Source organism: Camelina sativa, chromosome 17, assembly GCF_030686135.1.
Source record: "Camelina sativa cultivar CO46 ecotype springtype chromosome 17, ASM3068613v1".
In the NCBI taxonomy this organism is placed as follows: domain Eukaryota; kingdom Viridiplantae; phylum Streptophyta; class Magnoliopsida; order Brassicales; family Brassicaceae; genus Camelina; species Camelina sativa.
This window is the reverse complement of record NC_141896.1, coordinates 4,167,892-4,181,021: the sequence shown is the minus strand read 5'-3', so window position 1 is coordinate 4,181,021 and position 13,130 is coordinate 4,167,892. Positions and strand designations below refer to the sequence as shown.

Here is a 13,130-nt window from a genome sequence, read left to right as displayed (position 1 = left end):
ACATGTTTTTGTGTCTAGAAATTTGGAAAAATATTGTTATCCAAAAAATCAGATTAATGAAAGACTCAGTTGGTCTTAGTAAAAATAAAGCTGAGAGATATAAACCTTGACATGATTTATTCTTGATATGTTTAGGAATTAGATTGAACATAACAAAAGATTTCATACGTGAGGCATTTTAAGCTCACAGATTTTATATTTCATATATTAAAAATAGATGAGATTGAATTTTTCATAATATGTAGATATTAGGCATGCGATGAGGGTTTTCAAAGCATGTTCAAGGACACTTGGATCCACCTTTGGAGTTTTTCATATCACGGTAGCAAGGACATTCATCTTTGTTTCCATAAGTGCCTGATGGAACACAGTTGTTACACTTATGGCAACATATATTGCAAAGCTTGAAGCACTTGTCAGGTTCTCTGTCATTTTTTGAGCATCTCACCTTGCACTTTCCATCGCATACTGTTTATTCATTTAAGCATTGCACATATATAAAATGTTAGAATTTTATATAAGCAGTGGTTTAAAAAGATAAATTACAATAACTAACTAGATTTAAACATTAAACTTACACGAATCAGCGCTTGAAATTTTGAAAAATGAAGACGTTAAGAGAAGAGAGATTATGAAGAATTGTATAACTATGAGTTTCATCTTCACTTTTGGTTAGATTTCAAAACCTTTATCTTTATTTTGATAAGAGTAAAGAAGAAAACTCAAAGATTGCAAAGAAAAAGTAGTGATGATGATGAAATGTGACTACAAAGGGGGATTGCTTATAGTTGAAATGTTTATTATCTTTATCCAAATTAAACAAAAATTTCAAATAAAAGATTTCTTACTTATTATTTCTATAACCAATATTGAAGCATTTCTAAATTAGAAATCTGTTTTTGAGAAGGTGTTATTAAATTGAATAACAACAGATTTTACATAACATTTAAATTCATTAAAACACTATTTAAATCACAATTGTACTTCTATAACATTTTCAAATTGTACTTCTATAAGTGAAATGTTTATTATCTTTATCCAATTTAAATAAAAATTTACAAATAAAAGATTTCTTACTTATTATTTCTATAACCAATATTGAAGCATTTCTGAATTAGAAATCTGTTTTTAAGAGGGTGTTATTAAATTGAATAACAACAGATTTTTACATAACATTTAAATTCATTAAAACAATATTCAAATCACAAACCAATAACACTTTCTTATAATACATAGATATTATCTCTATCTTTTTTTTTTTAACATATTATCTCTATCTCTATATCCCCTATATATTAATAGAGAAGCATTTTCAAGAAAATGCTGATGTGTCGTCGATAGAGAGCTCGAGACACCAAGAATTTATTGTCCTCATTTTTATAGATATTTACCCATAATTTTTGTTGAATGATTAAGAAATATTCATTTTCAATTAATTAAAAAAATCAAACATTTCAATTTAAAAATATATTTTAATAATTTTTATCACATATATAATTATTATAACATTATTAGATCTAAAATATTTTCAAAACCCAAATTTATTCACCTATTAAAAAAAACTGATTACTATTCACATATTTAAATTTTCTAAAATAAAATTATCACAATAATCATTATTATAGGTAATTGACTTATTTAATACAATTGGTATAATATTCCACGGGTGAAACATATTCTTACACAAAAAAAAATAAACAAAACAAAAAATCTTGCATAGATTGAAGAAATAGCGGATTATATATTAAGTTGATACATAGTAGTTTGATCTAAACATATTCTCATGGGTTATATATTTTGTTTTTACACAAATAAATTTTAGATCCTCGAAAATAATTTTACTCATAACACTAATTTTATCTGCATAAATTGTGCAGGTTGTTACCTAGTACTTATTTAAGTAATGTTGTTAAAGTTTAATTCTACTATCATGTGACATATTAAAAAAAAAATGCCATTACATTTTAATTAATTTAATAACTAACAAAAGAAAAACTTATTATGGTTTATAAAATAATAAAACAATATATTTGAAATTAATGAAATTATTTTTAACAGATTTTCTTTTATTGTTTCAGAAATCTTAGGAAACAATAACAAACTATTTAAAATAAGTATAAAACTAAATTGAATTTATAAAACTAAGATACAACATTGTTTATATTCAAAAAAATATTTCTGTATAATTATTTAAACAATGTTGTTAGAACTTTAACCAGTTTTGATGTGGAATTTACGAAAATGCTATTGTTTTTTTAATTAATCTAATACCTAACAAAAAAAACATTTATATTTGTTTGCAAAATATTAAAACAATATTTTCAAAATTATTTAATAATATTATTTAATAGATTCTATTTATTGTTTCAGAAATTTTTGGAAACAATAACAAACTATTGGCTAAAAATTATTTATATATATATAATATTCATTATCCAATGAATGGTTCCAACATGTTTTTGTGTCTAGAAATTTGGAAAAAAATATTGTTATCCAAAAAACCATGCAATAGCAAGAATCAGATTAACGAGAAACTCCGCATTAATTAATCACTATAAGTTGTTGGATCAGTTAAAATAAACCTGCGAGATATAAACCTTGACATGATTTATTCTTAATATGTTTAGGAATTAGATTGAATATAACAAAAGATTTCATACGTGAGGCATTCTTAAGCTCACAGGTTTTATTTCATATATTAAAAATAGATGAGATTGAATTTTTCATACATAAAAATATGTAGATATTAGGCATGCGATGAGGGTTTTCAAAGCATGTTCAAGGACACTTGGATCCACCTTTGGAGTTTTTCATATCACGGTAGCAAGGACATTCATCTCTGTTTCCATAAGTGCCCGATGGAACACAGTTGTTACACTTCTGGCAACATATATTGCAGTCCTTGATGCACTCTTCATGTTGTCTGTCATTCTTTGAGCATCTCACAGTGCACTTTCCACCGCATGCTGCTAATTCATTTAAGCATTGCATATATATAAAATGTTAGAATTTCATGCAAGCAGTGGTTTAAAATGATAAATTTACCTACAATAACTAACTAGATTTAAGTATAATACTTACACGAATCAGCGCTTGAAATTTCGAAAAATGAAGACGTGAGGAGAAGAGAGATTATGAAGAATTGTATAACTATGAGCTTCATCTTCACTTTTGGTTAGATTTCAAAACCTTTATCTTTATTTCTTGATAAGAGTAAAAAATAAAACTTGAAGATTGCAAAGAAAAAGTAGTGATGATGATGATGAAATGTGACTACAAAGGGGGATTACTTATAGTTGAGAATTTGAAGTGAAATATTTATTATCTTTATCCAATTTAAATAAAAAATTTACATATAAAAGATTTCTTACTTATTATTTCTATAACCAATATTGAAGCATCTATAAATTAGAAATCTGTTTTTTAGAGGATGTTATTAAATTGAATAACAATAAATTTTACATAACATTTAAATTTATTAAAACACTATTTGAATCATAAACTAATAACACCCCTTATAATATATAGATATTATCTCTATTTAGAGTATAACAATAACAATAAAAAATTGCTCAACTTTATCATTTTCAAAATAACAGCTGATTCGGGAGTGTTTTTCTTCTGGTCAGGGAATTTTTTTTTTCTTTCTTGTGGTTATAATTAATAACGGCAAGTTTCGTGTAGTGCATATTGATTTGACAACTTAAAAAGGAAAAAAAAATTTACGCGAGTTGACAGAATTAACACATGTGCGGAAAAAAAGAATATCGCAATTAACAGCGACAACTAGCCAACTAAGCGATATATATACAGTCGTTTATACCCAAAATAGGATAGATATACAAGTCGTTATTGGATTAGAATACATTGAACATTTTGCAAAATTAGGAAAAATATGTTTTGCGGCTAACAACATGTTTTCCATCAGTTTTGCAAACACCTTGATTGATTATTGCTAGTACTATTATTAGTTTTTGAAAGCGATTTGCTAGATTATGCCTAACATTATTGACCGGACCCAAAAGCTATGAAGTAATTATTAACCGAACTATCAATGAACAACGGTGGGGTTTATTCGTTTGATCACTCTACAACAAATGGAAACAGATTTTTATTTATTGATCCGTTTCCGTTCTAGCCCCCGTACCCCACCTCAGCTCTCAAGTCTCATCAGATATCGAATCAATCAACGGTGGTCTAACAGTGCGATCTTTAATTTACATCATGTCCGAGAAATAAGCTGCATAGGTTAGGTTCCAAGACTTTTGCCCCAAAAAAAAAAAAGGTTCCAAGACTCAACATCTTCGGTGAACGCTTAGATCATTAAATTCCATGTAGACTTGGTCCAAGTCTTAATATTAAACGACATCTCGGGTGAATCATGTTAACAATGCCGACAAAAAAAAACGTTTATCACCTTAATTTTTGTAAGGAATGGCTTGTGGTCTTTATTAAAGATTGAACATACTTGTAAAATTGAATCTCTGAACATTTAAGAAAAAAAGTTGAATCTCTGAACACCAAGTTCTAGAAATGAGTCCAACTGTAATACGAACTAATTAAAAAAAAATTATTGGAACTTTTTGGAATATATATAAGGGTAAAATTTACAAAGTAAAAGTCTTAAGTAGTGTGTAAGCTCACGGACGCAAGCACAAAAGCCATGACTTTCGTTGTGAAACATCATTTTCCTCTATAATTACGCAGCTCTTTCTCTTGAGATTTGTGACTCTCTCTCTGATCCATGCCTTTTTTTTTTTTATCGCTTTATATATAAAAAGAAATGGATTTGAAAAGAGAGAAACATATTACATAGTAACATAATAAAAGAAAACAAAAGAATGGAAAGGGCAAGAGAAATAGGAGAAGGAAGCTCATCGTCGTTTAGGGAACAACGAAACCTCAGAGAGAAAGAGCGACGTATGCGCATGAAACACCTCTTCTCTATACTCTCTTCTCATGTTTCTCCCACTCGTAGGGTCCGTTTATCTCTCTCTCTCTCTCTCTCTCTCTCTCTCTCTCTCTCTTGTCTCTAACATTTTACATGTACTATATTTATATATATATGTGTATATGTAACTACACCATTTTTCTTAGATGTGTACACATAATTGGTGTCGTCTAATGGCCTAGCCACTTACGAACCCGTGCGCCTATGCTGCGTAAACCATAGATTTTTAGATATTGGGTGTACTAGTCCAATACTCAATGCTAGCTTGTGGCCGGTCTCACTCTCTAGCCATTGCAGCATTTAGCTAGGGTTCCCAGTATTCGTATAGAAAAGATTTTTAAAAAATGATTCACATATAGACATATTTGCCTTTTATGTTTTAGCTAATATATTGATTATAAGCAAAGTCATGCAAAAAATCATGGAAGTGATTAGTTTATTTTGTGCTTTTGTTGGCATTAACAGTTGCCAGTGCCTCAACTTATAGATCAATCGGTATCGTATATGATCCAACTGAAAGAGAAGGTAAACTATTTGAAGGAGAAAAAAAGGACATTGTTAAGAGGAGAAGTCCATAATCGCTCTGAAGGGTCGTCGTCACATCAGCCAAAACTCAGTATTAGTTCACGGGATTCGACCATAGAAATGAATCTGGTTATGGATTCATCAAACATAAAAAGAGTATTGTTACGTGAGCTTGTGAGTGTTTTTGAAGAAGAAGGAGCTCAAGTTATGAGCGCCAATCTTCAGAACTTGAATAATATGACCTTTTATACCATCATAGCCCAGGTATGTATGAACTCATCCACACGTCTTGTTTGTATCTATTACAAAGACACATGCATGTGGATTACGTCTTTCTTTCTTTTACGGCTTATGTGCGGTGTGCCCCGTCTTTTAAATAGAGTTTTGAACTAATTTTGAAGGATTATATAGTAATTGCCTAAATGAATATTTTCAGGCTATCATATGTCGTATCGGGATTGATCCATCAAGGATAGAGGAGAGAGTAAGGTGTATAATCTCATGATTTTTTTTTTCTTAAGCCTTATTGTATCCCAAGTCATTAGTCTACACGCTAATTTGTTTGCAATACTTATATGGTTTTTTCTTATAAAAAAAAGTGTTAGTTCTCTCTATACATGAGATCTCAGTTTTTTTTTTCCTTTAAGAGTGTATTAGCTCTATTATGGTTTAAGATGAAAAGAATGACAAATGTCTTCATAAAAACAATTATGGCCACATTTGGAGTTTGGAGTTTTTTGTAGCAGGGACATTCATCTTTGTTTTTGTAAGTGCCCGAAAGAACACATTTACACTTCTCGCAACATATTTTGTAGTACTTTGAGTCACTTCTCATGTTGTTCGGCCTTGGAGCATCTCACATTACACTTTCCTCCACATGCTGTTAATTCGTTCATATAATTATTGCTAGACAACTGAGTTCAAAGGATAATTAAGTAAGTATACTTAATTTCACGAATCAGAAAGTATGAAAAGGATGTGAGGAGCATAAACATTAAAAGGATGTGAGGAGTATGAAAAGAATAGAATCTCGAGCTTCATCTTCATTTTGGATAAAATAAATTTTAAAAAATCTCTCGATTTAAGTTTGTTACCTAATAAAGACGAGAAAAAACAAAACGTAATGTTTACAACCAAAATGCAAAAGAAAACAAAAATGGTGATGACTTGGGGGAAGATGAAATTGTGGCTGCAAAAAGAGTATTACTAATAGTGTGAAATTTTGAAGCGAAATATTTGTTATCTATTGTGGACTAGGGATTCACCAAATCATAGTTACGGAAAGGCTCATCCCTTGAAGCCATAGTTGTAGGGATTCACCAAATCTTTGGTGATTGCGACGACGACGAGCCAAGCAAATGTATCTTCTTCTTGTGAGCCCAAATGACTAGTTTCTTCGTGTGGAATTCAAATATTTGAAGAAAGAAAAAAATAATAATAATAATGATAACATGTGAAAAATGCAAAAATATTAAAATTGGCACGTATTGCAGTTTCCAAGAAAGTGGTAAAGCGGCAAGACGATTTATATACAGTGTTATTTCCATAAGTATCTATCATAGTACGATTTGCTAAAACTTGGATGACACTTTTACTCGGTTGCGAAATTATGACTAACATTTACCTGGACTCTCTCTCCAAGCAAGACTCAACAAGTTAGACAAGTCTTAATTTTCTATCTTTGTAATCATCTCCCGTGGACGTTCTCCAATGAATGATGTAGACAATTAATACGGCCAAAAGAGAATTGAGGCCTTTAATAATAATTTCTAGCTGTAAGGAATAGGTTGTGTCCTTTTCCTTGTATGATAACTAGGTTTGAACCCGCGGTACACCGCGGGACAAATCTTAATTATGTTTTTTAAATTTGGTTATTACTAATTAAGTAGAACTTATATGTATAAGAAAATAAATACATACATTTATATATATGTAGTTTGAGCAAAAAGTATAGCAGTATATATTTTCAAAGGATTTTAAAGTATGTAGATTTTAATATATAAACATTACTTATTTTTAATATAATATGGAACCAAGTTTAAAATATGTAAAATATTGTTGTAGTTTTGTAATTTATAAATCAGTAGTGTGATCTCGAGTTTTAAATTTTTTGAAATTCGATGGTTGTCAACAGTAATATTGTTTTCTGATATTGATTTATAATGAAGTTTGATAACCTTTTCTACTATAATGTTGAATTGCAAAATTGGTAATTTGTCTAACGATTTAAGTTAGATATTTTATACATTTTCCAAGCTTTTTTCCATAATATTATTAACTAATTATCTCTATATTTTATTTTAGTCTTTAAGTGTAACTATTATTTTAAATAATTTACAAAAGTATAAATATAATTAGTGTGTCCCTTCATGTTAACTCATTTGATATCAAACTAAAAAGTTTTATGTATTTTAGTAGACTAAACCATAAAAACTATATAATCATATTTATGTAAATTCTAACCCGCTTTATGATTCATAGATCTGCAAAAATTTAAATTTTTCTCCAAGTTAAAAGTATATAAAATATTTCCGGTCCAATATATCAACTATACTATGTGCTATTTTGTATATTTAATTTCCCGTTCATGCTGATTTCTTTCTTTTAACACTGCATTTTTACTGACCAATATATTACAACACGTACAGCCCAAATTCGGAAAACAAAGACAGTCCAATAGAAGCCAAGTAGAAGATAACCTCAAGGGGACGATTCATACGACAGTGATGAGCGAGTGGACACGTGTTGGATACTGATTTCATATTTTTTTCAAAAGAAAACATATTGAAAAATGAAATTAAAGGTTTCGCTTACTTCAAAACAAAATATCGACCCAATTTTTAATGCATACAAAAAACGTTTCAGATCTAACAATCTGATTTTTAATGTTTTTCTTTCTCGCTCGATCTTAGCAACAGAAACTCTCGTCTCTTTGCTTATGCATGTCTGAAAAACCCTGAGTTTCTTCACTGATATAGGTCTAATATCTCTTTCAATGTCTGAAAAACTTCTGCAAGTATAATCCGTCTTCTGATTAGAATCAATTTTTTTCAAAAAGACAAATAAAAAACACAAACTTCTCCATCAATCAAGGTGTACCGGATTCCCCAGCTTATGTAGTCATCATCGTGCATGTTACTATGCGTCCCATGGCAATAATCAATCTTGGCAATAGCAGGTTAGTATCTCAACGAATTAATATATTATATACCTATCGCCTCTCGGTATGTATGTCTCTGATATAACCCCCGTTTATGTCTGAATTTATAAATGGTAAGTTATTCGAGCCCAATTAACCTACTACTACTATGTAGGTTTTTGTTGATTTGCTAATTTCTCAAATCAATGCTTCACTTTCGCAGTTTCACATGAGTGAGTGGTCAAAAAGTACAAAACCATAAAATCAATGGCACCAGTGATAAAAAGTAAACAAAAACGTAAAGAATCCAAGCATTGATATAACATATACGAATGAGATAATAACAACATATAACATATACGAATGGGATAATAACAACATCTCACAAGTCACAACTTCTATATTATCTTCATCAGGTATGAATGACCCTCACTCGAACTTCTATATTGTCTTGTACAGGTTGAAGAAGTAAAAGGAAGCAACCATAGATTTGATGGACAAAGAGAAAGTTGATAAAATGAGTAATTGCTTGATGAATTAAAGAGTCGAGTGAATAACCATATTTATAGAGAACTTTAGATATCTAGGTTATGGTTGAGTTGATTTGAGAATATACTGGAGAGCCAATAGAATATCTAAGATCTGAAAATCGTCAAGCAGATTATTAGCTCAATCACCATGAATGAGACTAATAAATAAGGGAATATAATCGTTGTCGTGAATTAATAATATAGGAATAGATCGATTTTTAAGGAAATTCTTGGAGTGGAGAATATGCTTTTTAAATTATATACCAATTCTTATAAGGATTTTACGGGATTTAGTTATTGTCAACTTGGGAAACAATTAATGCTTTTTAATAGGCCCAATGATGCATTTAATAGGCCCAGTATACACATTAACTATCCGATGAAAATGGTCGGGTTCACGATCAAACACGCGGAGCTCCACCGGGCAAACGGATAAACGCGTGGATCCCACCTCAATCGGGTCGGGTAATCGATTTCCTCTAAGATTTTGACCAAATTACCCTTCCAATTTCAATAAACATTTTCTTTCATGCTTAATTGAGTGACATTATTGGAAATTTTGGTTAATTTTCAATTTTGTACTTCTCTTTTAATAGTATTAAGATGATAGCTTAGTTAATGTTGAATAATCTTAAGTTTATATATGGCCTGTGATACTATACTTCAATACTTGGGATGATAAATATGTGCACCTGATTAATCGAACATGGGATTGTTTGATCTAGTGGTCCATGCAGTTCTATCGGTATACAAAACAATTTTCCTTTTCTATATATTCGTTGTTGGGAACGTACGTAGTACACATGCATATTAGTAGGAATGACTTTTGTCTATTGTGTGCTCTGACTATTTTTTTTTTTTTTTTTGTCGTCATGCTCTCTGACTATTTTTCGCCATTGAAATGGTTTTCGATATGATTTTTGCTACAAACACCTTACTGTACTAATCAGCATCTCACTGGACTCAAAACTTTTTAACGTTATCAATTTCACATCTGTTTGAAATATCACTCTTGGTAGGAAAGAAGATGCATGCATATATATAATTAATTAGTGTGTAAGCTCACGGACGCAATCATAAAAGGCCAAAAGCTATATGACTTTTTTTCTTTTTACATTGTTTTCATCAAAATTAAGGAGCTCTTTCCATAATACGATGTTATAAGACCATCTTTACTGGGGAATACTCTGTGAGTTACTCTCACATTTGGACCCCATTTGTGAATAAAAAATCCATTTTTGAGTCCATCAAGCAGAGTATCGATACTGTGGGAAGCCATTGGAGCAACCGATACTCTGCCTAATAAAATATTAAAAAAACTCTTCTCTCTCTCTCAGTCGACGAAGCTTCAAGCTTTGGTGGAACCAAACCAACGGAAGAGGATGCGATTCTCGTCTCCTTCAGCTACAGAGATCCTCGCTACTAAAAAATCACTGAACCACCAGCGACTCGCATCTCATCACCATCACTCTTAGGAAAAAAAACCGATCGAATGTATCCTCCGCGAGTCACCATCAAGGATCTGCGTCTCAGACGCATCTCCTCTCCGAGTCCGAACTCCACCGACGACAGCGAATTAAACGGCAAAGAAGAAACTGAAGCAAGGAAGAACAATACCATATATCTCGTTGCAAATGTCCGGATTCGAACAGTAAGTTTCTTTGATCTTTTAAGCATCTGTTAGACTTGGATCATAATTACAAGAATTATGGATGATGATTTAGTTTTTTTGTTTGTGGTGAAAAGATGGAATCAAAGCTCATGCTTGTGGATTAAGAAATGTAGAAGCAGAGGAGTTACTTCAAACGACGTTATAAGAGATTGCTTCCATACTTTATGTCTGGTAAGTCTTTGGTTTTATTTATGTGCATCAAACGAGGAATTGAAATTGAAATTGAGATTGATATGCTAATTTGGCAATTGTCTCTACAGATGGAACGTCATCAAGCCGGTGCTCAAACCTTTAAGCCAGAATCCTCTAGATATTAGTTTATCCTGTAACAGAGAAGCTGGATAAACTGGTGAAGACGTAGAGGAGGAAGTTAGTGAGTTGATGCTCATGGAGATGATTGTGGCAAATGCATTGTGTCACGTTTGCTAAGCTTCAAATCCTTTCATTGAAGCTTTTGTTATTGTCGTTTAGTTCTTGCTCTCTGCAAATAGGTTAGTTACTTTATATGTTGTGCAATTGTGTTTGAAAGAAAGAACATGTTTTGCTCAAAAAGGTTAAGATATTAGGGATGTCTGGTTAGTCCTCTGTCACATGTTTGATGTTAGGGATGATATATGCAAAGGTTCTTGAGATGTGGTGCTACACAGAGCGACACTGTTGACTGTTGAGTTTTGTTTTCTCCCCTAACACTGATGATTTAAATTTGTTACTTTTTCTGTGACTGTAGGCAATCTTGTACGTGCTATGCTTCCGAATGAGATCAGTCCTGGACGTTCCTAGCTTTCGATCGCAGCTTACACCATTGTTGTCAGTTTTATCTCACAAACTAGACCCGTTGAAGGTAACTGACACTATCATTTTTCCTCCCATAGCTCATGTGTTATATATATCTCAAGTGGTCTGAACCAAAGTATCAAATGCATAGAAGTGCCATCAATTGGTAGTTTCTGAGTTCCGTAAACAAGCCAAAGCAGCTGGTCTGTTCATTGTCTCGGAAGCCTGCATTTTGAATGGCCTACCCAAGTCTGAGCTCTCTCGTGAAAGGCTTGTTTTGTTCATCCCGTTCGACCAGTGCTTGCTACAAAAATCTAAAAGGTTCACTATCTTAACTGGTACGTAGATGAAGAGAAGCAGCAGATTGTTAAGATGGATGGAGAAGCAGCAGCAGGTTCACTATGCTAACTGGTACGTAGACTTGCATATTGGTACAAATGCAACCAGAAAAATCTATCAAGCATATGGAGGGATGATTTTGTATAAATAACATAAATAATTTGTAAAATTTTGTTAATTGAGCAACCTTCTTTGGGTTCTCTAGTGGAGGTATGTTTTTGCTAAAGTTCTCTTAGAATTGCTTTAATTAATTTAATATTAATTATATTATTAATTAATATGTTAGTAATTTAGGAGGGTTACTCCACTAATGATGCTCTAAGAAACCTAAAAAATTCTTTAAAACCTTCACCAAAAAAAAAATATTTCCAATATCAATGAAGAAATTGATGTGTTAGTAGTCAACTCATGAACTCATTATAACCAAACTCATCAGATTCATTAACTCATTTTTATGGAAATTTTAAGTGAAAATTACATAGTAACAAAGTCTTGGTATCAAAAATAAGCATGTAAACTCACAGACGCAATCACAAAATCAATGATTTTCTTTGAAAACATAATTTTCCTCTATAATTTGTTTTTTCCTATATAATTACGCAACTCTCTTCTCTCAAATTTGATATTTGTGACTCTCTTTCTCCATAATCTTTACATATATAATCAGAGATGAATTTGAAAAGAAAGAAATTTATTTTAGTACCATAATTAATAAAGGAAAACAAAAAAAAAAAAGAATGAATATGGGGAGAGAAATAGGAGAAGGAAGCTCTGCATCGTCCTTGAGGGAACAACGAAACCTCATAGCGACGAATGCGCATGAAAAACCTCTTCTCATGTTCTCCCACTCGTAGGGTCCTTTTCTCTCTATATGATCACTTCCTAGCTAGTATAACTCTCTCTCTCTCTCTTTCTCTCTATATATTAGATTGTACATGTGTTTTATGCGTATATACAATAATACAAACATATATCTACGTACACAATTATTGTTAATTATATATGTACGCATTATTCTTAAGAACTGATTATATTGATTAGGCAGTAGTCCCTCTCTGAACACCCAATTAGCTCTTAACTTTTTAGTTACATATTGATTATAAAAGTAAATAACTTGGGTTTTTATTGGCTCTAACAGTTACCAATACCTCAACTTATAGATCAAGCGACAACATACATGATCAAAGCGAAAGAGAAGGT

The 13,130-nt window shown here is 31.3% G+C and overlaps 3 protein-coding genes and 1 long non-coding RNA gene across 9 annotated transcripts; 2 read left to right on the top strand and 2 right to left on the bottom strand.

Annotated features, from left to right (window-relative positions):
- Positions 1-98: 98 nt before the first annotated feature.
- LOC104755280 (gibberellin-regulated protein 8-like) lies at positions 99-800 on the bottom strand. The gene is made up of 2 exons (XM_010477631.2): positions 579-800; positions 99-468 (listed from the first exon to the last, which is right to left on the bottom strand). Exons 1-2 carry the CDS (start codon positions 658-660, stop codon positions 281-283), a joined length of 270 nt encoding a protein of 89 aa, XP_010475933.1. The 5' UTR covers positions 661-800; the 3' UTR covers positions 99-280.
- Positions 801-2,607: 1,807 nt separating this feature from the next.
- LOC104755278 (gibberellin-regulated protein 8-like) lies at positions 2,608-3,270 on the bottom strand. 2 transcript variants are annotated; one of them, XM_010477630.3, is made up of 2 exons: positions 3,082-3,270; positions 2,608-2,969 (listed from the first exon to the last, which is right to left on the bottom strand). In XM_010477630.3, the coding sequence occupies exons 1-2, from the start codon at positions 3,161-3,163 to the stop codon at positions 2,779-2,781; spliced, it is 273 nt and encodes a 90-aa protein (XP_010475932.1). In that variant the 5' UTR covers positions 3,164-3,270; the 3' UTR covers positions 2,608-2,778. The 2 variants fall into 2 exon arrangements, with proteins under 2 accessions (XP_010475932.1, XP_019094859.1); XM_019239314.2 differs by having other exon boundaries at positions 2,608-2,966; positions 3,082-3,266.
- A 1,473-nt stretch (positions 3,271-4,743) lies between these two features.
- Positions 4,744-6,279, top strand: LOC104755277 (transcription factor bHLH168-like). Its single transcript, XM_010477628.3, has 3 exons — positions 4,744-4,979; positions 5,417-5,740; positions 5,913-6,279. Exons 1-3 carry the CDS (start codon positions 4,842-4,844, stop codon positions 5,979-5,981), a joined length of 531 nt encoding a protein of 176 aa, XP_010475930.1. The 5' UTR covers positions 4,744-4,841; the 3' UTR covers positions 5,982-6,279.
- A 2,042-nt stretch (positions 6,280-8,321) lies between these two features.
- Positions 8,322-12,156, top strand: LOC109130139 (uncharacterized). 5 transcript variants are annotated; one of them, XR_015585840.1, is made up of 7 exons: positions 8,322-8,654; positions 9,075-9,610; positions 10,483-10,796; positions 10,892-10,988; positions 11,078-11,308; positions 11,545-11,658; positions 11,746-12,156. It is a non-coding gene; the product is annotated as an uncharacterized LOC109130139 (long non-coding RNA). The 5 variants fall into 5 exon arrangements; XR_015585841.1 differs by having other exon boundaries at positions 8,324-8,654; positions 9,075-9,605; XR_015585839.1 differs by having other exon boundaries at positions 8,324-8,654; positions 9,075-9,605; positions 11,743-12,156.
- Positions 12,157-13,130: the final 974 nt, after the last annotated feature.